Genomic DNA, 21,802 nt, shown 5'->3' on the forward strand with positions numbered 1-21,802 from the left:
ACAAATATTTCACATGCAGCATGTTTCCTGTGTTGATATGCCTACACAAAAAAAAAACTAACTGTCAGGCAAATGAAAACATGCATGCAGATGCACTTACACACACACACACGCACGCACGCACGCACGCGCACACACACACACACACACACACACACACACACACACACACACACACACACACACACACACACACACACACACAAATTACTGCAAAAAGCAAAGGAACCAACTGACTAATGATCTTACAGTACTGACATTGTTGTTAGTTATAATGGGTTTGAAAAATAGCCACATATATTACTGTCTGTATAATTGTGAAATGAATTGCTAATATAATGAGTGTCAATTTGAACAATTACATTAATTGAGATTTGAATAAAATGAATGAAACCATTGTTTGTATTTCCATAATACATGCACTATTTTCAGTGCAACGTCTTTCTGAAAGATTATAAAAGTTAAACAAACAAACAGTATTGGTAAGATTTTACCTCTAGAGAAATGTGTTTACCATCAATATCCAAATGTGAGGTAAATTCGATATAAAAGTCACAAATAACGGTCTCTTACCTTCGGTAACAACTTCTTCAGTGGCTTCACACATTCATAGGCCATGATTACATCCAAACTGGCATCAAAACTCCTTACAAAAACCTCCTACTGCTTAGTTTCCACAAACTACGAATGCTGCCTCATCTTAGTCATTGTGCTTTATCACACAAGGTTTATGGATCTCCAGTTATATTTTATGACCCATGTAGGCCTGGCCGATGACTGGAAACAGCCTCGACAGTATGCAAATTAAAGTGAGCCTAAAAAGCAGTGTGTATCCTATGTGTATCCTACACACACACTCAAGCTACAACATAGTTTTTCTCTCAGTCTACTGTATTTAGATGGACAGTGAGCATCCTTTAAAACTATTTATTGTTAATTTTACAGAAGATCTCACATTTGATCTTCTCTACCCAAAGATAACACAACAACACCAAACCAATAATAAAAAATAAAAAAAACAACAACAATTTCATTGTTTAAAATGACACACACATTGATATTGTCCTTTAAACTTAATCAAGTTAAATGTATTGATGTATTGTACTGCATGTCAGATAATAATGTATATAAGATTATAGTATGGATCAAAATACACTTCAATAGCAGTGGAGTAGGGGTTCAACCAGCCTCCTTTCACTGTATAAAAGACAGTATAAACTGTATAACAGATAGTATAAACCACATACAGTATAAACCACGGATACTATAAACCACATCTGTGCCTCTCTTCCTGTGTATGTGAAAGTGATGACGAGACCACTGCCAGTTCCCCCGGCGATGAACCAGGCTGCTGCTTAACAGCCCCCCTCACACACGTCATGTTACAGATGAACAACATCAGTAGTAAACCATTAGCGAGCGGTAATCACGATGGCCTACATTCATCTCACCCTAGATCTAATCTCTCGGGACGTAGTACACTGCACGAGCAGTGCATTTCACATGTTTACATTTACGTTTTGACATTTAGCAGACGCCTTTATGCAAAGCGACTCACAACAAATTCATTTGAGGAAGTAAGTGAAATCATCCATCCACCAGTCATAGCAGGAACGCTCGGGCCAGGGGCCACTGGCAGTCGTAATGCTAGAAGAAGGATGTAATGCAACATGTTCGTAATGCTACGTCAGGGACTGTTTAATATCTGTAGACTATTTACACTTTATTGGGGGCATAGACCATGGCATTATGTTTGCATGAGCATATGGATGTTGAAAGGATAGTGGGCCATCCACATGCAACAAACCTTTTTTTATGATCTTCCTTTGGACATTGAACAGAGCACGGGCTCCCTCCCCTCCCTCTCGAACTACAGCCTGGCAATAACAGAATAAGCTTAGTGAACAAACCCTTCACTAACTATCTTCCCGCCGTGGATTGAAGATTCATCTCTTCAGGCTACATCTTGACTGTCCCTCCTAAAGACCTCTTCACCCTCCACTACCCCTCTGTACAGTTCCTCAGGCTCAGCTCAGTTCAGGTCTACAGTGTGAGTTATGGTTTTGAGTTGAGCGTGTCTCCCAGAGACAGGAGTGCACGTCAATAAAAAGGGGCAGCTGTGGTTCAGGAGGTAGAGCAAGCGTCTAATGATCGCAAGGTCAGCGGTTCGATTCCTGTCTGGCCATGTGTCAAGGTGTCCTTGGGCAAGACACTGAACCCCAAATTGCTCCCAAAGAGCGGGCCGGTACCTTGCATGATAGCTTGCCACCATTGGTGTGTGAATGTGTGTGTGAATGGGTGAATGAGAGGCCATTGTGCACCTCACGACCTCCCAATCTCAGGGCGGACACTAACACTTCTATGAGATCTTTTCTGCCTGCCGCAATAAGACTGGACAACTCCTCCTCCGGCTGGCTTGATCTGGGTGATCAGGCTGGGGGAAGTTCAATCATACTGGACTGTTCTTACTGTAATGTTTCAGATGTTAGATATTTATCTATTTTATTTTATTCTATGATTCTATTGTCAATTTACTTTGTTGTTGCTGATCAATAAAGTACCTATCTATCTATCTATCTATCTATCTGTAATTGTGTTGTTAATTAATTAATTTTGCCATTTAGCAGACGCTTTTATCCAAATTACGAATTACAGGGACATTCCCCCTGGAGTAACTGAGGGCTAAGTGCCTTACCCAAGGGCACACTAGTATTGGTGTGGCTTCAGGCGGGATTTGAACTCACAACCATCCGATCCCAAGTCCAACTCACTATCCACTAGACCACCACCACTGTTATGTGGATGGGAGGCTGGTGGAGGTAGAAATCAGAGGGCGGGCTCATTGTAATGCAGGGAACAGAATGAATTCCATGCATTACAATGAGCCCATTTTCTGATTTCTACCTCCCATTTTCTGATTTCTACCTCCACCAGCCTTCCCCTGGTGAGCTATGGGTGAGCGGTATCCACACACACCGAATATAAAGTAATTATAGTGTATAATGTACAGTACCAGTCAAAGGTTTGTACACACAATTGAATGGGAAAGTGTGTCCAAACGTTTGACTGGTACTGTATACAAAATACATTTTGATCGGTATCAATGTGAATCTATGATTTTCCTATTCAAGAAGAAGAAAAGCCACTTAAACAGTAAAACAAGCAGGCCCGTTCTCAATCCTCACAAACTCCATTCATTGCATCCTCCACTCGCTTCCTTCTCAAAACCGATTGGAGGAGAATAACAAAGGGGAGGAAGCTAGATCTTCCCCACCAATGGGTTTTGAGTAAGTAGCAGGTGGAGGACACAAAGACTCGAGGCTCTAAGAATTGAGTTGGGTTCAGTGACAACCAATGATGTCATAGATACAGATGTATGGCGCTGATAGCAGTCCCTAAAACCACCAGTAGATGGCAGCACTCCTCTCGGCCTGAAGGAAAAGTGATGTCCTGTATTTCAACGTGGACAGATAGCAATCAAAGAGCTGTGGGGCGAGGTGAATTCAGTTCATCTTGACATCTTTATTCCTGTCCTGCTATACATTTGCCATTTTGTTAAAGAGTAAATACATCTTAAATAGTTAAAACAGTTGACATTTTCACAATTTAAATTTCAAACCCACATCCTCCTCCTCCTCCTCCTCCATACCACACAGTTTACATGGGAGCGGCAAGCCCTTTATATATTCAATCATTCAGTCTTTGGGCAACCCCATCAGCACCCCCGAATGTTTTTGTCACAATGTTTCCCCGCCATTCAAACATGGCTACCTGTGGCTTGCATGCCTCTGCTATTTGACAACCGTTTTCCAGTTTGTAATAGGAATACCTCTAGATGATTATGGGCCTGTCTCCAGACCTAGATTAAGCCTCGTCTGAGACCAACAAGCATTTTGAATGGAGAATCACCACATGCGGTTTCCCAGACATAGATTAAGCCTGGTCTTGGACTACATAACAATAATAATAACAACAACATAATAATAATAGAATTCAATTGAAGATGCCTTTTAGTCTAGGCTTAATCTGTGTCCAGGAACCCTGCCCAAAAAGTGAGATTCAGTCCAGGACTAGATTTAATCTGTGTCTGGTAAAAAAAATAATAGATGTGTGTCTGTCAGTGTGTGGTTTATAGATCCAGACAAGGGGAAGGGAAACTGTGAGATGTTCAACGACACCCGGGGCCGGTTTCACAGACCAGGCTTAAGCCTAGTCCTGGACTAAAAAGCATCTTCAATGGAGTTTTTACATTGAAAGTGTGATTTAGTCCAGGACTAGACTTAACCCCTGTCTGTTAAACCCTGCCCATAGTCTCTCTCTCCATGTATTTTGACAAGGAACTCAATCCAAAAGTTCCCATGGTGGACAAAGTGGATTTTAAATAACATTTACTTTCCTCTAACTTAGTGTGTAAATGGCCATTCATAGACCAGCGACAGGAAACAAAAGACAAAGTTATCCCTAGATTTACAGGTTTGGAATTACGGAGAGGGACCCCCTAAATTTGTTTGTTTTTTACATCGGTTACATCTTTTTCCAAGGTATTGGAACAACTCTTCTTTAAGGTTATGGAGGGCCCACTGAATACAAACGATATATGGATGATGATTTTCAGTTAAAACACACCTATATTCACAGTTTTATGACCAAACAACCTATCAACAACAAACTGATTGAGAACAATGACCTTCTCCACTCCAACCCATCAGCCACACACTAATCATAGTCCCAACAACTTGTTTCCGCCGCGCTCAGGGGGTCGTACAGAGCGTTCACGTTGTGTTAAACCCTCCCATGTCTTGTGCCAAAACAATCCAAAACTAGTGTTGTGAGTGTGCCAAGATCTTCTTACGTCTACTTCAGTCTCTGAATCCCCTTTGACCTCAACAAAATGGCCGCTGGTCTTTTATAATGCAGAAAAGGCGTTCCAACTCGGATAGAACCAGAAGAGGTGCAATTCCTTCATGACAGGTGTCGTCATGGCCACTGTGTCATCTGAGGTTTGGGTACACTTCTTTATATTCTAGCAATGTGTGCAAAGTCTTAATGTGTCTCCAACTGTCCACCAGTCCCTCGCCATGAAAGTGACTCTGTCCTCTGGATCCGGGGAGGGGGGGGGGGGGGCAGATGCAGGGTAGTGACCCAGAGCAAGGTAGAGGAAGCTGGGAGAAGCCTCGTCTCACTACAGCCCTCTCAACCTGGAGGGTCCAGGAAAAACACCCTCCAATGTCAACAGGACAGGTGGTGTAATTGTGTACAGGCAAGACAAGGGTAGACATTCAGAGGTTGGGGTGTGTGTGTATGGGGGGGGGGGGGGGGGGGTTCAGAGTTCTCCTTGAAAGTCTGCTAAATCCACACACAAGCACACATACTGTAGACATACTAAAGAATGCCATCCACATGTATGATAGCAGCAACAAGTCATAAAGGGTTAAAATTAGGCTTTTTTTTGTAGCTAATCAATAAAATCTCATATCTGGTCCATCGTTTAGGTCTGTCTGATAAGCCGAGAGGTCAAAGGGCGTTATCTTGGCTTTGACTCTGTTTGGAAATGAGGCGTCACAATTGACCAGGTCACGTGTGAACTGTAGAGGGGGGTTAGTACCTAAGGAACACAGACGGGCCACGGAACAGCCAAGGCACCCAACCCAAACCATGAGGTCATGAAACACACTTTGGACTAAAAAACACAAAACAATCATTAACTATTCCTGACAAAGGCATGCTGTAAAGAATCACGGTTTTCTCATTGTTCATTCTCCTCACGTCTGTCTGTCTGTCTGTGTCTGTTTGTCTGTCTGTCTGTCTGTCTGTAGAGGGAATAAACCAACAGCCTGACATCTCTACTACACCATCAGCCATTCACAATACGGTAGCTGAACAAAAGGAAATGCCGAAACACAAACGTATACACAGAGACACCACACTAACACCTGCCTCAGTCTCAGTTTCTGTTTTAACCGGTGTACGAGCAAGGCGTGAGGTACTTGGCTAGCTAACAGATAAGGCAAGTTTAGCAGGACAAAGCGGTTTCATTCATGTTCGCAGTCAACAAGCTGCTGCTAATATCGTTTGGGCATCGTTGAGCACAACAAGTTAGTAGTAGACTAATCAACATTGAAAAAACATTGAAACAATAAGAACCCCGAATTACATTTGTCTTTTTTTCCCACAAATCCACAGATAAATCAAGAAGGCTCTGATCTGACTAGGTCAGGGGAGGCTGGTGGAGGTAGAAATCAGAGGACGGACTGAGTAATCAAGTCTACTCTAGTAATCAATGGGATAGAACGTGGAACATTCCTCATTCCATTCATTACAATGAGCCCGTCCTCTGATTTCTACCTCCACCAGCCTCCCCGCGACAAGCTGAAATAGAAAACGGGGAGGAATGAACGGTCTTCTCAGGTAGCTGAAGGGGCGTCTGAAGAGGCAGTAGTGGGTAGAGAGATAGAAGGGGGTTTTCTCTTTTCTGTGTGACCACCAATGGGTTTGTCCCCCCCACAAGTTACCAGTAATGTTAAGGCAGGTTTTGTGCATTAATAATTACAATCTGTGAAATCGAATTTCCGACGTTCCATCTTAGGTTCCAGGATCAGGAAGGCGAGACATATTCCTGGGACGTTTCCTGAGCCTTTGTAAAGTACACAGTGAAGACCGATACAGACCTGCTATCGAAAAATAATTCTCGTAACTCTAAACTAAACTAGCTTTTTACACCATACATTTACCTAAGCAAAGGAAATCTGACACAAAATCAATGCCACCAGTGACTAAATCATCAATCTTAAATGTTTTTTTTGTTTTTTGTTTTTGTTTTTGCTCCAAAGAAAATCTTCCATACCTGTCCCAATGTCAAGGTGAGTAATAACTGCACTGCATGGACCAAAGGATGATAGCCATCACACTGTGGGAACCATATTTCAGCACAACCTTGAAGATTAAAAACTAAAACCACGCATATACCCCCCCACCCTCGCACCCAAGAAATACAAGCAAATAAATAGGCATGAGAGATGGTTTATTCCCAATCCTTTACCTAGTTAGACAGTAAACAATCCTATTGCACCAGAACCTACACTATCTAGTACTATTATTACTCCACAAAGAGAACCCTTAGCACACACGTCTGAGTCTGTGAGGGAGAAGGGCAGTGGGGGGGGAGGAAGGCAATTGGTTCTCTGGGAAAATGAGTCCATCCATCTGTCTGCTCCACGCCCCTGCCCCACAACCAAATAAGGACTTCCTCGCGGTGACCGGTCTTAAAAACTACCGACCCCCCCCCCCCCCCCACGTCACACAAAATAAACATCCTCGCTCACCTTCAAAATCTTCAATCACAAAAAGAAGTCACATATCAAAACAATTAGTTTTAAGGGGAAAAAATAAAAATAAAGGAGTTTTACGGCTAGGCTAACCGTTTTTTTTCTTTTTTTTCTTTCCGAAAGGAACCTTTCCCAAGTGGCGTCTCATTTCATGCTCCGCCCCTCCGTATCCAGAATAACGAGGTTACTGCAGAAAAACAGGGGTGAGGGAGGGGGGGTAATTAAACGGGGGGTTGGGGGGGGGGGGTGAAATCCGGGGTTTCATGGTCTGAGAGAAGAGTGGGAGTGGATGGGTGGTTGAGGGGTGGGTGCTTGGGGGTGGGACCCACCAGCGGGGGTTCGGTGTCCCCCCCTTTAAGACCAGTGTTGTGACTGTAAAAACAATAAGTTAGCAGGAACTCAGGGGAGCTGCCGCCCAGCACGACCACACTGGAGTAGAGGGACAGTCATTAGTGGTGTAGGTCCGGCAGGCATGGACTCAAAGAGGGGACACACACGCTAGCCCGGCTCAGCCTAGGGTGAGGCCTGACCAGGTCAGGTCAGGCAGGCAGGCAGGCATGTAGGTAGGTAGGTGGGGAGCACCACCCCCATCCCTCCCTCCCTCTCCCAATGTCTATGGTGCAGTTAGAGTACAGTGGCAGGTCAGTCTGGTTGGTTGGTTGGTGCCTGACTTGGTGCTGCCCGTCCACTGTCCCTCCCCTTTTAATATTAGTTTTTTTTTTCTTCTTTTTTTCTGTTTGCTTGTTTGTTTGTTTGTTGTTGTTGTTGTTGTTTTCCATCTCGTCACCGTCAATGTTGAAGTCCATGCTGCCACGGTGCACCAAAGTTCCACTCCTCACCCTCGATCGGTGATCTGTGGAAAGGAAGGAAGGAATCAGAGGATGTGTTTTATATTTGTTGTTTAGACTTACATTTACATTTTGGGATTTTAGCAGACGCCTTTAAGCGACTTACAACAAATACATTTGTCTAAGTAAGTGAATAATCTATCATCAGTTATCGTAAGAAAATGTAATCTATGCCAGCACCAGGGGCCATTGGAAGTTACCATGCTAATGTTTTTTTGTGTGTGTTTTTTGTTTTTATACGACCTCCAAAATTTGAATTAAAGTCATGGGCCCATGGGCGGGTGAGACATTGAACCAATCAGCCAATGGGTAGGTGCGACACTGAACCAATCAGCCAATGGGTAGGTGAGACATTGAACCAATGGGCCAATGGGTGGGTGCGACATTGAACCAATCAGCCAATGGGTAGGTGAGACATTGAATCAATGGGCCAATGGGTGGGTGAGACATTGAACCAATGGGCCAATGGGTGGGTGCGACATTGAACCAATCAGCCAATGGGTAGGTGAGACATTGAACCAATGGGCCAATGGGTGGGTGAGACATTGAACCAAATCAGCTAATGGTTGGGTGAGACATTGAACCAATCGGCCAATGGGTGGGTGCGATGCTGACCTCCAATCACGACACCACGCAGCGACAGCTCATGCAGTCCTGTCCGCTGTCGTCGGGGGGATTCAGCTTCCGCAGCTTGTGCTGTCTGATCTCTCTGACCAGTGTGTAGAAGGCGTCTTCCACTCCCTGCACACACACACACACACACACACACACACACACACACACACACACACACACACACACAGAGAGAGACACACAGAGACACACAGTGTTAAAGAGATGCTACAGGATCTTTGTCGCTAACTCTTTACACAACATTTTTGGGCTTAGGTGTGGATTACGTGGTTTATTTATATCTCATTAGACCACACAGTCTTTAGTTCAAGGCCAGCTAACTTCAGCATGGTTTAGGGTAGGTAGTTAGGTGTCGTTCTCTGTCAGGTCATTGACCAAAATGTTTCTATCACGGGGACCGGTTTTAGCTTGTGAGTGCTAATTTTAGAACTTGTGGCTGAAAATATACACAATTACTGCAGCATCACTCTTAGAGCCGTCCCTGTGACCACTCAATGTCACTGGAGAAGAGGTGGCCAACGAACACGTCTGTACAGCTCACAGAGTTGCTTTGACAAACGCGCTATACGTCTACTCTGTGCGCACCGGGATCACCGTGGAAACTGGAAACGGCAAATCGCATCATCGGACACGGCTTAACAATCCAAAAATGTGTGTGTGCCGTAGTCAGAAGATCTGTGGAAGACAATCCTGTCTCTTAAAACGTCACGTCAGATATTTAGCCGTTCACGTCGGATGGAAGGGAGTCTTTAGGGAAGTCGATGCAGTCACAACGCAGGAGCCACCGTTTATGTAGCCCTGATGCAGGAGTCACAGCAGCAGTCTTAAGTCTATGTAGCCCTAATGCAGGAGTCACAGCAGGAGAGAGGTGCGCTGACTCGTGGCTGCGAGGTCTTTGAACGAGCCTGGCTCTCAAGGCGAGCTTACCTGGTCATGAGTCATCGCCTGCAGTGTTATAAAATGTCCCCAGCGCCGCAAACACATCACACTGAGGGACACTCACTGCTGTGTGTGTGTGTGTGTGTATACACGTGTCATTGTGAGAGAGAGAGAGAGAGAGAGAGAGAGAGAGAGAGAGAGAGAGAGAGAGAGAGAGAGAGAAACGCACACAGTGAGAGTGAGTGAAAGAGGTTGTGTCTGAGCAGAAGAGTGAGTATTCCTTTTAGCGTGGGTGGGTGTGTGTGTGTGTGTGTGTGTGTGTGACCCTGGAGACCATGTAACCACTGACGTCTGAGACCTGAAGCAGTGGTCTGATTACCTGGCCACGGTCTGTGTTGTGTAGGAGTAAGTAAGTAAGTAAGTAAGTAAGTAAGTAAGTAAGTAAGTAAGTAAAGCTTTATTTATATAGCACCTTTCATACAAGAAATGCAGCTCAAAGTGCTTTACAACAGGAATAAGAACATAAAGTGAATATAAAAACATATATAAAAACAAATACAAGCATAGAATGAATATAAAAGCAGGGGAAAACAGTAAAAAGAAATGGTAAAGATCTAACTTTCCATATCCCTTTCATCTCCCTACCTTACACAGTCTTTCTGTACTTCTCACTGGCTTTCCACCAGCACCACAAACATCAGTTTTTGGAAAAGGTCTGTCTCAGTCTCTGTGTACGTTCTCAGTCTCTGTGGACGTTCTCAGTCTCTGTGGACGTTCTCAGACGTTCAGTCTCTGTGGACGTTCTCAGTCTCTGTGGACGTTCTCAGTCTCTGCTAGACCTTGCACCAAAAATCCAACTACTCAGTATCAACATTACAGTTTCTTTCTTTTGCACAATGCACAATCACCTCTTTTTCAACTAGTCAGTCTGTGTACGTGAATATAAAAGCAGGGGAAAACAGTAAAAAGAAAAGGTAAAGAAAATACATTTTAAAAAGGGCTAGTTGATAAAACATTTAAAGTGCAGTAGCTGGCAAATGAGCAGTAGGCAGGTGCAGATGACCTAGTTGAAGGCTATATTGAAGAAGTGCGTTTTTAGCTTTCTTTAAAAAATATTTAGTGAGCTGGCTTCCCTGATCTCTAAAAGTAATGTGTTCCAAAGCTTTGGGGCATAGTTGGCAAAGGCTGCGCTCCCGATCTTCTTCTGACTGTTGCTGGGGACCTCTAATAAACCTGCGATAGATGATCTTAGTGTTCGAGGGTACATAGTTGACAAGGGAATTAGCCATGTACTTTGGCCCTTGCCCTTAAGGGCTTTGTATATAAGGAGGAGGACCTTAAAATCAACCCTACATGTTACTGGCAGCCAGTGCAGAGTAGCTAAGATCGGAGTAATGTGCTCTCTCCTCTTGGTTCTAGTTAGAAGTCAAGCTGCAGAGTTTTGAATGGGCTGAAGTCTTGCAGTATTTTTTTTAGGAAGGCCAGTAAAAAGTGTGTTACAGTAATCGAGCCGGCTTGAAACAAAGGCATGAATCAGTTTCTCAGCATCTTTTTGGTTTATAAGTGGTCTTACTTTAGCAATGTTTCTACGGTGAAAGAATTATGTTTTCGTCACCTTGTTAATATGGGACTTGAAGATTAGGTCTGAGTCGAAAATAACACCTTGTAACCTCAGGTTTAATCCATGATGTCAGTTTCCCCAGATTATTAAGCAGCATAATATCCCTCTTTGCTTTAGGGCCGATCAGTAGGACTTCAGTTTTGTCCTTGTTTAGCTTCAAGAAGTTATTGCTCATCCATTTATTTATTGCTAGAAGACAGTTCGTAATGGAGTTTATAGCTGAAGTATCATTTGGTTCAGCAGAAATGTCACTATTTTAGTAAGAGCAGTTTCAGTGCTGTGATGTGTTCTAAAACCTGATTGAAATTCCTCCATGACATTGTTTTCTTTGAGAAAGGAGTTTATTTGTAGTGAAACTTCCTTCTCGAGTATCTTACTAATGAACGTGATGTTGGATATCGGTCTGTAGTTTTTCAGTGCATCGGCGTCAAGGTTGGGTTTCTTTAATAGCGGTCTTGCAACAGCTGTTTTGTAGGAGATGCTGTGTGTGTGTGTGTATGTGTTTGTGTCCATGCCCAGAGTTGTGTATGTGTCCGTCCGTAAACAGAGCTGTGTGTGTGTGTGTATGTGTGTGTGTGCTGTGCCTTGCCTGTTGTGCCTTGGCTGAGGTCTCCATGTAGGGGATGTCCTGTGTTGGCATTGTGTGTGTGTGTGTGTGTGTGTGTGTGTGTGTGTGTGCACGCGCTATACTGTACTATGCTGTGTCTTGGCCAAGATCTCTGTGGTGTAAGGGATGCCCTGTGTTGGCAGTGTGTGTGTGTGTGTGTGTGAGTGCGTATGTGTGTGTGCCTGCGCCTGTCTGTGTGCCTGCGGCTTCAGCGGCTGCACTTCCCTGTGTGTGTGTGTGTGTGTGTGTGTGTGGTACCTGTCGTGTCTTGGCCGAGGTCTCGATGTAGGGGATCCCGTAGGAGCGGGCCAGCTCCTGGGCCTGCCGTGTGTCCACGGTGCGGGTCGGCAGATCACACTTGTTCCCCACCAGAACCATGGGCACGTCGTCAGAGTCCTTCACCCGCTTGATCTGCTCTCTGATTGGACAAAGGGGGGGGGGGGGGGGGGGGGGAGAAAATTCACCAATCAGCACTGATCTGTTCTCTGGTTGGACAGAGGGGAGAACGCACCAATCAGAGTAGCTTCACACGCTTGATCTGTTCTCTGATTGGGCAGATCAAGCCCCCCACCCCCCCCAAAAAAAGAAAACACCACCACCACCAGAGTCAGACATAAACACATGCACGCGCACACACACACACACAATTATGCATAGACACACACACACGCAAACACACATTCACACAAGCAAACACACACACACACACACACACACACACACACACACACACACACACACACACCTCTAGGATCCTGAGCGGCTGGCCCTGTTGTGCTACACTGCTGGAGGAGGGAGGGATGGAGAAAGGGAGGGAGGCAGCAAACAGCATTACCTCATCACTACTGCAGCCAGGCAGACGGGGAGGGAGGGGGCGCAGGGGGACTGAGTCAGATCAATCTATCACCTCAGCCTCTGCCTCCACTCACCTCTCCCCTCCTGCAAACCCACTAGGGACGGAGCAGGCTGAGGCTGGGGGAGGTAGAAATGGGAGGACAGGGCTCATTGTAATGCATGGAACGGAACGAGGGACTGTATCAAACACGTGTGTTCCATGCATCATAACGAGCCCTGTCCTCTGATGTCTACCTGCACCAGCCTCCCGCTGAGCGACAGCTACTGCTAGCTTAGCATAGATACAGGGTTAGGGTTGGACAGTGAGCCTAGCTACCTAGCTTAGCATAGATACAGGGTTGGGGTTGGACAGTGAGCCTAGCTACCTAGCTTAGCATAGATACTGGCTGGAGCTGGACAGTGAGCCAAGCTACCTAGCTTAGCATAGATGCAGGGTTGGGGTTGGACAGTGAGCCTAGCTACCTAGCTTAGCATAGATACTGGCTGGAGCTGGACAGTGAGCCAAGCTACCTAGCTTAGCATAGATGCAGGGTTGGGGTTGGACAGTGAGCCTAGCTACCTAGCTTAGCATAGATACAGGCCGGAGCTGGACAGCAAGCCTAGCTACCTAGCCTAGATAGTGTGTTAGTCCGACTGACTGGCTCATTTCAACTGTCCTTACATTTACATGTTTTACATTTAGTAGACGCCTTCATCCAAAGCGACTTGCAACAAATACATTTGACTAAAGTAGGCCTATAAGTGAGTCGTCTATCCATCATTCATCATCACACAAGAAAAAGTCATCTATGCTAGGACCAGGGACCATGGGCAGTCACAGTGCTAGAAGAAGGAAGGATTACCGTACTTAAAAACATATTTTTTAAATGTTTTATCTTTGCATCTGAATGGAACTGCTCAATGCTATTGTGATTGTCTCCTGTCTGTCCTGTATGTTCTCTTGTATTCAGACAAGCATGTTTTAACTGGGAGCAACACAGACCCCTGTGAAAACAAAATAAGACAAATCCGATCTTATCTCCACTGTGCCTTCTGTGGTCTGGGAGGCCACTCCAGCCAAGCATGGAGGTAGGAAGGTAGGCGCACACACGCACACGCTCTCACATGACATGTGTACACACACGGATATACACACACACACACACTACACACACACACACACACGAAAGACAACGCCTCTCCAGTGCCAGGACCGAAACAGTGGGTCATCCGGCCATGCCAACCCCCCCCCCCCAGGGCAGTGCCGACCCCAGGGCTGGTCTGAGCCCGTGTTGGCACACCTCTGGGGGTAAGAGCTGGTGTGTCAGCAGCACGGACAATGGTGGTGGGCAGCCCCCTCTCATCACACGCCACAATAGATCTATAAATAGACCTGGCCTGGCTCTGACACACACACACACACACACAGTCACCAGATATATCAGGGTTAATCACAGTGATGTCAGGATGCCATTTATAAAGCTGACGTTTTAATCCAAAGGGATTTACACTGCAGCGAGGGCATACATTTCAGTATATATGGTCCCAGCGGGAATCGAACCCACAAGTGCTGATAGGATTGCCATGCTCTACCAAGTGAGCCACAGAGGATGATGGGAGTGTGGTTGGGGGGGTGGGAGAAATCATCAGAGGACAGGGGTAATTGTTGTAATGGATGGGAATGGAATGAGGAAGAAAGGTGTGTTTTGATACCGTTCCTCATTCCATGCATTACAATGAGACTCCCGTTCTCCGATTTCCTACCTCCCCCGGCCTCTCCCCCAGAGGGTATGTGCTGTATGAGGTAACGGTGGAGTAGAGGGAGAGATGGACAAATATGCATATAACGTATGACTCTGTAGAGAACAGATAGAGTGACTGAGAAAGAGGGGGGGGAGAGAGAGAGAATATCATCATATCCATCTGGAATTCTCCTCCCTCCCTCCTCCCTTTCTCCTTCTCTGTCCTTGGGGGTGCTCCCCCTTTCCTCTCCTTTAATTGAGTCAGGATCGATGCTGTAATCCCTCAGTCTGAGGCTAAGCTTTCTTTAGCCGCGCTAAACGCCACGACATGACATCATCACCTAGCTCCTGCAGTCAACCCCCCCAGAGCCCTCCTGACCACCCCCTGAAACACACACACACACACACAACCCCCTAACGACCCCCTGAAACACACACACACACACACACACACACACAACCCCCTAACGACCCCCTGAAACATACACACACACACACACACACACAGACTCCTGCCACTGACTCAACCCCCCTTATGACTTGGACTTGACTGGATATGTCACAACTAGGGCTGTTACGATTCGTCGACGTAATCGACTACGTCAATACGTCGACTTGCGTAATGTGCGTCGGTGCGTCGTATATTATTATTATTTTATTTTTTTAAATAAGCAAAAATGAAATGGCCTATCACAGCAGTACGTCTGCAATGAACGAGCACCTCAAGCGAAAGCATCCTGGAGCTCTTTGTGAAGACAGCCGCAAGATAGCACCGTAAGTCAGCGTTGTATTTCTGTTCACTTTTCCGGCCGTGTATGAGTGAAAAATGGATAGCTACTAGCTAATGTTACACAAGCAATGTAGCTCACCACAGTTTGTATGTCTTGTCTTCTGGTGTTAGTAACGTTAGCTATGTAGCTGGCTAGCTACGGTAGCCTATTGTCATTGTGGTGCTCGCACCTACTGTACGTTATCTAGCTCGTAGCTCGCATGCTACGTTAGCATCAATTTAGCTCATCATAACATAGCAGCGAGAGTAACGTTAGCTAGCTATGTAGCTACTAGCTAGCTATGTGTTGCGGTGATGGACAGACTTCTAAATGGCCATGTTGGCATTCAAGTTGGCTAAACATAGCAGTGAGGTGGAAATTAAGGGGCCTACACATGCTTTTATTTTTATTTGTATCGAACAGTAAAAAAAAACAACGTTAACTTAGTCGTTAGACTAATCGAAAAATAATCGCTAGATTAATCGTTAGAAAAATAGTCGTTTCGCTCCTCCCTGCCCCCCCCCCCCCCCCGCCGCCCCGCCCCAACGCTCCTGACGACCCCCCCCCCCCCCCCACCCTTACTACTTAGAATCATTACCTAGTACTAAGCACCTTGCTAAAGGGTATTTTATTCTACTGTTATTCATAACAATAACAATATTGCTAATAATAATAATAATAACAACAACAACAATAATAATATTGATAATAATTCAATAATTCTAGGTTGATAAGAGTGACTGGTATCGTACCTGTACTGGTGGATGTCCTCAAAGGACTTGGTGTTGTTGATGGCGAAGACACAGAGGAAGCCCTCCCCTGTCCTCATGTACTGGTCCCTCATGGCGCTGTACTCCTCCTGACCTGCTGTGTCCAGGATGTCCAGCAGACACGTCTCCCCGTCAATCACCACCTGCTTCCTGTACGAGTCCTGCACAGAGGGAGGGACTTCCTTTAGTTAGAGCACCTCAATACGCTACGGTTTCCCCAGCAGAAACCCCGTCTGTCCTGTCTCAGACATACACACACAGACACACAGACACAGATACACACACACACACACACCCTGTCCTGTCTCACAGACATACACACACACCCTGTCCTGTCTCACATCCACACACATAAACCCCCTGTCCTGTCTCACAGACATACACACACACAGATACAGACACACACAGACACACACTGTCCTGTCTCACAGACACAGACACAGACACAGACACACACAGACACACAGACACACACACACATACACACAGACACACACAGACACACACACACACACCAGGGGTGTAGTGGGCCAATGTTTAGAGTCCTAACACGCAGCAGCCACACAAACATGTAGTAGCATTCCCTTTGTGTGCTAGTGCATAGGGGCCAGGAATGCACACACACAAAAAGCACATTGTCTGACCAGGGGCAGGCGTGGTGAGAGAGAGGGGGGAGAAGGCAGATACTCATTCTCTCTCTCTCTCTTTCTCTCTCCCTCTCTCCTTCTCTCTCCCTCTCCCTGTTTATTTGTTTATTTATCGGAAGGATCCCCATTAGCTATACCCATAGGCACGAGCTACTTTTAGTGGGGTCCACATTTAAAACATACACAACAAATAACATTTAACATATAAAACATAAACACGGTCCCGCGGTGGTGTAGCGGTCTACGCACTGGCCGCTAGTGCATGCTGCCCACCGGGGCCGGGGTTCGTATCCCGGCTCGCCAGATCCAGATATGGCCGAGACACACGGGAAGCGGCATATTGGCCGGCCGCTTCCGAGGGGGGGTATAGGAGTATTTCTGGACTAGGATCCGTCGCGCAACACCGCCCCCTGGGGTGCCGGAATAACGGTACTGGGCTCGAGGAGCCAGTCAGCCTAGTCTGCCTGGCGCCCTCCTCTGGGACTGCCGGCCACGGGGTCGGGCGGCGGATCCAATGCAATAGGCAGGGGATAATTGGATGCTAAAGTTGGGTTAAATTGGCTACCAAATTGGGTGAAAAAGGGATAAAATCTGAAAAAAAATAAAATAAAAATACAACATAAACACTCGGTGTCTCTGTCTCCCTCTTTTTCTCTCTCCGTGTCTGTCTCTCTCTCTGTGTCTGTCCCTCTCTCCCCCCCCCCCTCTCTCCCACCCTCCCTCGGTCTCTCTCTTTTTCTCTCCGGGTGAACCGGGAGGGATAGAGTTACGAGCGTTGCAGGAGTCGACCGACGTCGCAACAGTCACAAACAGTAACCAACCAAAAGAAAACCCTCTCCTAAAATGTGACCTCTGGAGCAGAGGACTGGTAGTGGACGGGGTTGGGGTGGGGTGTGTTAAATTAGATTTGGGGAGGAACAGTAGTCCTTCTCCGGTCGGAGAGCATGCCATTCTAACAGTAGTCCTTCTCCGGTCGGAGAGCATGCCATTCCAGACTAGAGGGGAGGGGCCTCGTCCACATGACATCACAAGCCCAGTGATCAGCTGCAGATGTGGACGGGAGCTCTGGACATGGACCCCCCCCCCCCCCCCCTCCCAGTAGCGCACGCACACACACAGTCACGTATACATACATAGAGAGAGAGAGAGAGAACACTGTGTGAGGGCCAACACACACACACACACACACACACACGCACACACACACACACACACATACAGTACCACCACACACGGGAAAGGTTCAAGCACACACTACAATGTAGACCTAGTAGCGCACGCACGCACGCACGCACGCACACACACACACACACACACACACACACACACACACACACACACACTATAAGAATGAGATCTACATGCTAGATTACAATAAAAACAGACAGACAGACAGACACACACACACACAGAACACTGTGTGAGGGCCGACACAGACACATACAAACCTGGGTTTCCGTTAACCGGCAATTGCCGGTCTTTGTCCGGTAAAATTTGGTGAAGTCCGACAAATTGAAAAGTCGTCGGACATATTGTCCGGTGAAAATAATTCCCTTTGAATACAATTCGCTAAAGCTGGCTGGGTGCGTTCGTAAACACGCTCTGGAAATCCGATCAGCACTCGCGGAACGCCTCTCGTCCAATCGAACGACTCGGTCGCTCTGTGACATCGAAGCCAGCGTGCGCTCCGGCGCTCTCAGAGCGTGTTTACGAACGCACCCCTAGAAGTTTCCAGCCAGCTAGCTGAAGCTGCTACACACACCAGAGCCATGGCGACCGAACGGCAAGTTAAACAACATACTATAAAAGTGACATTGTTTTACTCATTACTCATACGTTTGTTGTCATTCGGCGGTGCTAATAGTCGCTTTCTTTTTAAATTTATTTAATTTATTTTATTTTAGCAGTTTCCCCGAAAGTTAAGTGTTTGTTTTTATATCACTATTTGCACTTCTGGTTAGATGCTAAACTGCATTTTGTTGTCTGGTACTTGTACTCTGCAATGACAATAAAGTTGAATCTCACCTAATCTAATCTAATCTAATCTAAAATAATCTAAAATAATCCCATCACTATTACTCCCTATTTTCATCAGTGTTTCAATCCTTGAATCTGTGATGGAAATCAAGCAAAGCCACTTCAAGTCTCCCCACCACTGACAGCGCTGGGTGTGCCTTTCCTTACACTCTCGGTTATTCCCTGTGGATTTAAAAAAACGGTGTTTTGGTTTCTATAATGTGGTCTATTCTCAGTGTTGACGAGCAACTCAGGGGGCTTTGAGATGGCTAACAGCTAATTAAAGGAGTAATTCCACTCAAAAGGGTAGAAGTAAGCTGACTGTCTGTCTGTCTGTCTGTCTGTCTATCTGTCTGTCTGTCTGTCTGTCTGTCTGTCTGCCTGTCTGTCTGTCTGTCTGTCTGTCTGTCTGTCTGTCTGTCTCTCTGTCAGTGTGCTGGACTACCTATGACTTCCATGGTACCTGGGAACGCGTTGTCGGAGAGAAACGCCCTCTGTACAAAGGACCTACTGACCAAAATCCCTGTTCCCCGTAGCCTACATGCTTGCACTGTTACTGTTCAATAAAATGTTATACATCTAGACATTGTGGTATTTCTTTATATACGTATCCCAGACTGCCTATCAATTGTTTCTCAATAAACAGTTATGTTCTTCCCATTGTCATACTCCCGAGCTAAACGAAATGCCTTCCCAACCAGCGAGACTTATAGAAATGACGTTGTTTTATTGATTTTTTAAAAAAAAAGGGTAAAACTGTAAAGAGAAAATAGAAAACTCACATTAATCCCAAACAATTTAACAAACTTCAGTTAACGTAATGTGGAGTCCGTTCATTGATCGATGCTGTCTGTTCAGTTCCCAGTGAGGCGCCCGTTCAGCGCTGGACCCGTTCAGCGCTGGATTTGACGCATGGCATAGCGCGCATGCGTCAAATCATGTTATATTATTATATATTATATAGCTCGCATCTAATCGTATCGGATGAGAAATAGACATTAAATGGCATATATAGGCCGCTACACAACAGTAATCACCGCGACAAACATTAGATTTGGAGGAAAAAAATATATGATTTTGGAAAAAAAAACAATTATTATATTTTAATATGATGACCGGAATATATCACGTTTGTCCGGTAAATCGAATTCTTCCCGGACACGATGTCCGACGGCAAATTTTTCTAACGGAAACCCTGATACAAACACACACAGGAAAGGTTCAAGCACACAGGCCACACACAGAGAGAGAGAGAGAGAGAGACATATATATATATATATATATATATAGAGAGAGAGAGAGAGAGAGAGAGAGAGAGAGAGAGAGAGAGAGAGAGAGAGAGGGGGAGAGAGAAAGAGAGAGAGAGAGAGAGGAGAGAGAGGGAGAAAGAGAGAGACAGAGAAAGAGAAACAAAGAGGGAGAGGGAGGGAGGGCCGTACCTCTATGGTGGGGTCGTATTCGTCCACAAAGTGGTTCTGGATGAGCTGGATGGTGAGAGCGCTCTTCCCCACACCTCCTGCCCCCACCACCACCAGCTTGTACTCCGTCATACTCACTGCTACCACGCCCCACACACACACACCACCGCTGGGAGAGGGAGAGAGAGAGAGAGAGGGAGGGGGAGGGAGAGAGAGGGGAGGGTTAATACATTTGATCATCGTTTTTTGTATCTATTACTCAAAGTTGGAGGGTGCAGGTCTGACCACAGAGGATCGCAATTCGGTTACTTTTCAAAACGTTTAGGGTCAGAAACTGCAATTGTCAACGAAATATTTCTTCCGAGGGTTCTTGTTCCCAGATCGCTGGGATGGAGTCCTTCCAGAACGATTAGAACGCGTGCACCTTTAGAAGGCTGACAGAACCTTTAATGGTATTTACTCATAAGGTTGTATAACCCTTAAAAACCACACTGCAAGCGTCAACCTCAGCAGCACCTGTGCGTTTCATCTTGTCCCATGTTAACGGGTATGAGCAGCCATACAGAGACTAGAGATTAAGACGCTCGCCTATTTCTTCCCGTGTGCCGCGCGTGTGGCAGGCAAAATTCAATGTACACAGACAGGGCTGGCAGTAGCAGCTCTGCAGTTAGAGCCACAGGAGACACGCAGCCCGTGTGGAAGCCGCAACAGTGAGAGACGCGGCCAGTTCCGCCACGCACGAGCGCTCAGTTGAGGTTGACGCTTCTGGTGTGTTTTTAAGGGTCAGTAATCAATCAACATGGACGTGGTCTCAAATGACTCAATCTACATATATGTTACATACCTCAACATCTATTGACCTGTTCTGTACATATCATACTGTGCACATATATTTTTAACCGTACACATATCTTAACTGTACACATCATATTGATATTCATCTCATGTATAACCACTTTTATATTCATTCATTTATACCATATTCATCACTGTAATACCATGGACTGTCTACATGTCATGTCTTTTGCACTGGTTAGATGCCAAACTACATTTCGTTGTCTCAGTACTTGTACTCGTGTGCAGTGACAATAAAGTTGAATCTAAATCGAAACAAAACGTTCCATAAGTAAATCTTCTTCCTTATGACTGCATGTGTTGTTCTAACACACTGGCTGGCCTTAGGCTCTGCCTCTCCAAGACAACCCTGTGTATGGCTGTCTGGCAGGGGAGGCTGGTGGGGGTAGAAATCGGAGGACAGACTCATTGTAATGCATGGAATGCGATGCGGAACAGTATAACAGTCCTCTTCCCATTCCATGTGTTACAATGAGCCCGTCCTCCGATTTCTACCTCCGCCAGCCTCCCCTGCCTGCTACTGTCCCTAGGCTGTGTGGAGAGAAACCTGAACACTATCAAATCATTACCTCTGCCCAGAGATGAGGGGTGAGGGTGGATGGGTGGAGGTAGGGGGTGTGTGTGTGTGTGTGTGAGTGTGACTCTCTGTGTATGTGTGGGTGTGTGTATGTGAGCGTGACTGTGTGTGTGTGTGCGTGACTGTGTGTGTGTGTGTGTGTGTGTGTGTGTGTGTGATCGTGACTGTGTGTGAGCGTGACTCTGTGCGTGCGTGTGTGAGCGTGACTTGTGTGTGTGCACGCTCGTGACTGAGTGTGTGTGTGCGTGAGAGAGAGAAAG

The 21,802-nt window shown here is 46.0% G+C and overlaps 1 protein-coding gene across 1 annotated transcript; it reads right to left on the minus strand.

Moving 5' to 3' along the window:
* Positions 1–7,954: 7,954 nt before the first annotated feature.
* Positions 7,955–20,242, minus strand: hrasa (HRas proto-oncogene, GTPase a; the record flags this gene model as incomplete). Its single annotated transcript, XM_080545052.1, has 5 exons — positions 7,955–8,178; positions 8,789–8,914; positions 12,172–12,331; positions 16,012–16,190; positions 20,132–20,242. The coding sequence occupies 4 exons, from the start codon at positions 20,240–20,242 to the stop codon at positions 8,795–8,797; spliced, it is 570 nt and encodes a 189-aa protein (XP_080401178.1). The 3' UTR covers positions 7,955–8,178; positions 8,789–8,794.
* Between the last annotated feature and the right edge of the window lie 1,560 nt (positions 20,243–21,802).

This window comes from Nansenia antarctica, assembly GCF_963989245.1.
Source record: "Nansenia antarctica genome assembly, chromosome: 14".
Taxonomy (NCBI): Eukaryota; Metazoa; Chordata; class Actinopteri; order Argentiniformes; family Microstomatidae; genus Nansenia; species Nansenia antarctica.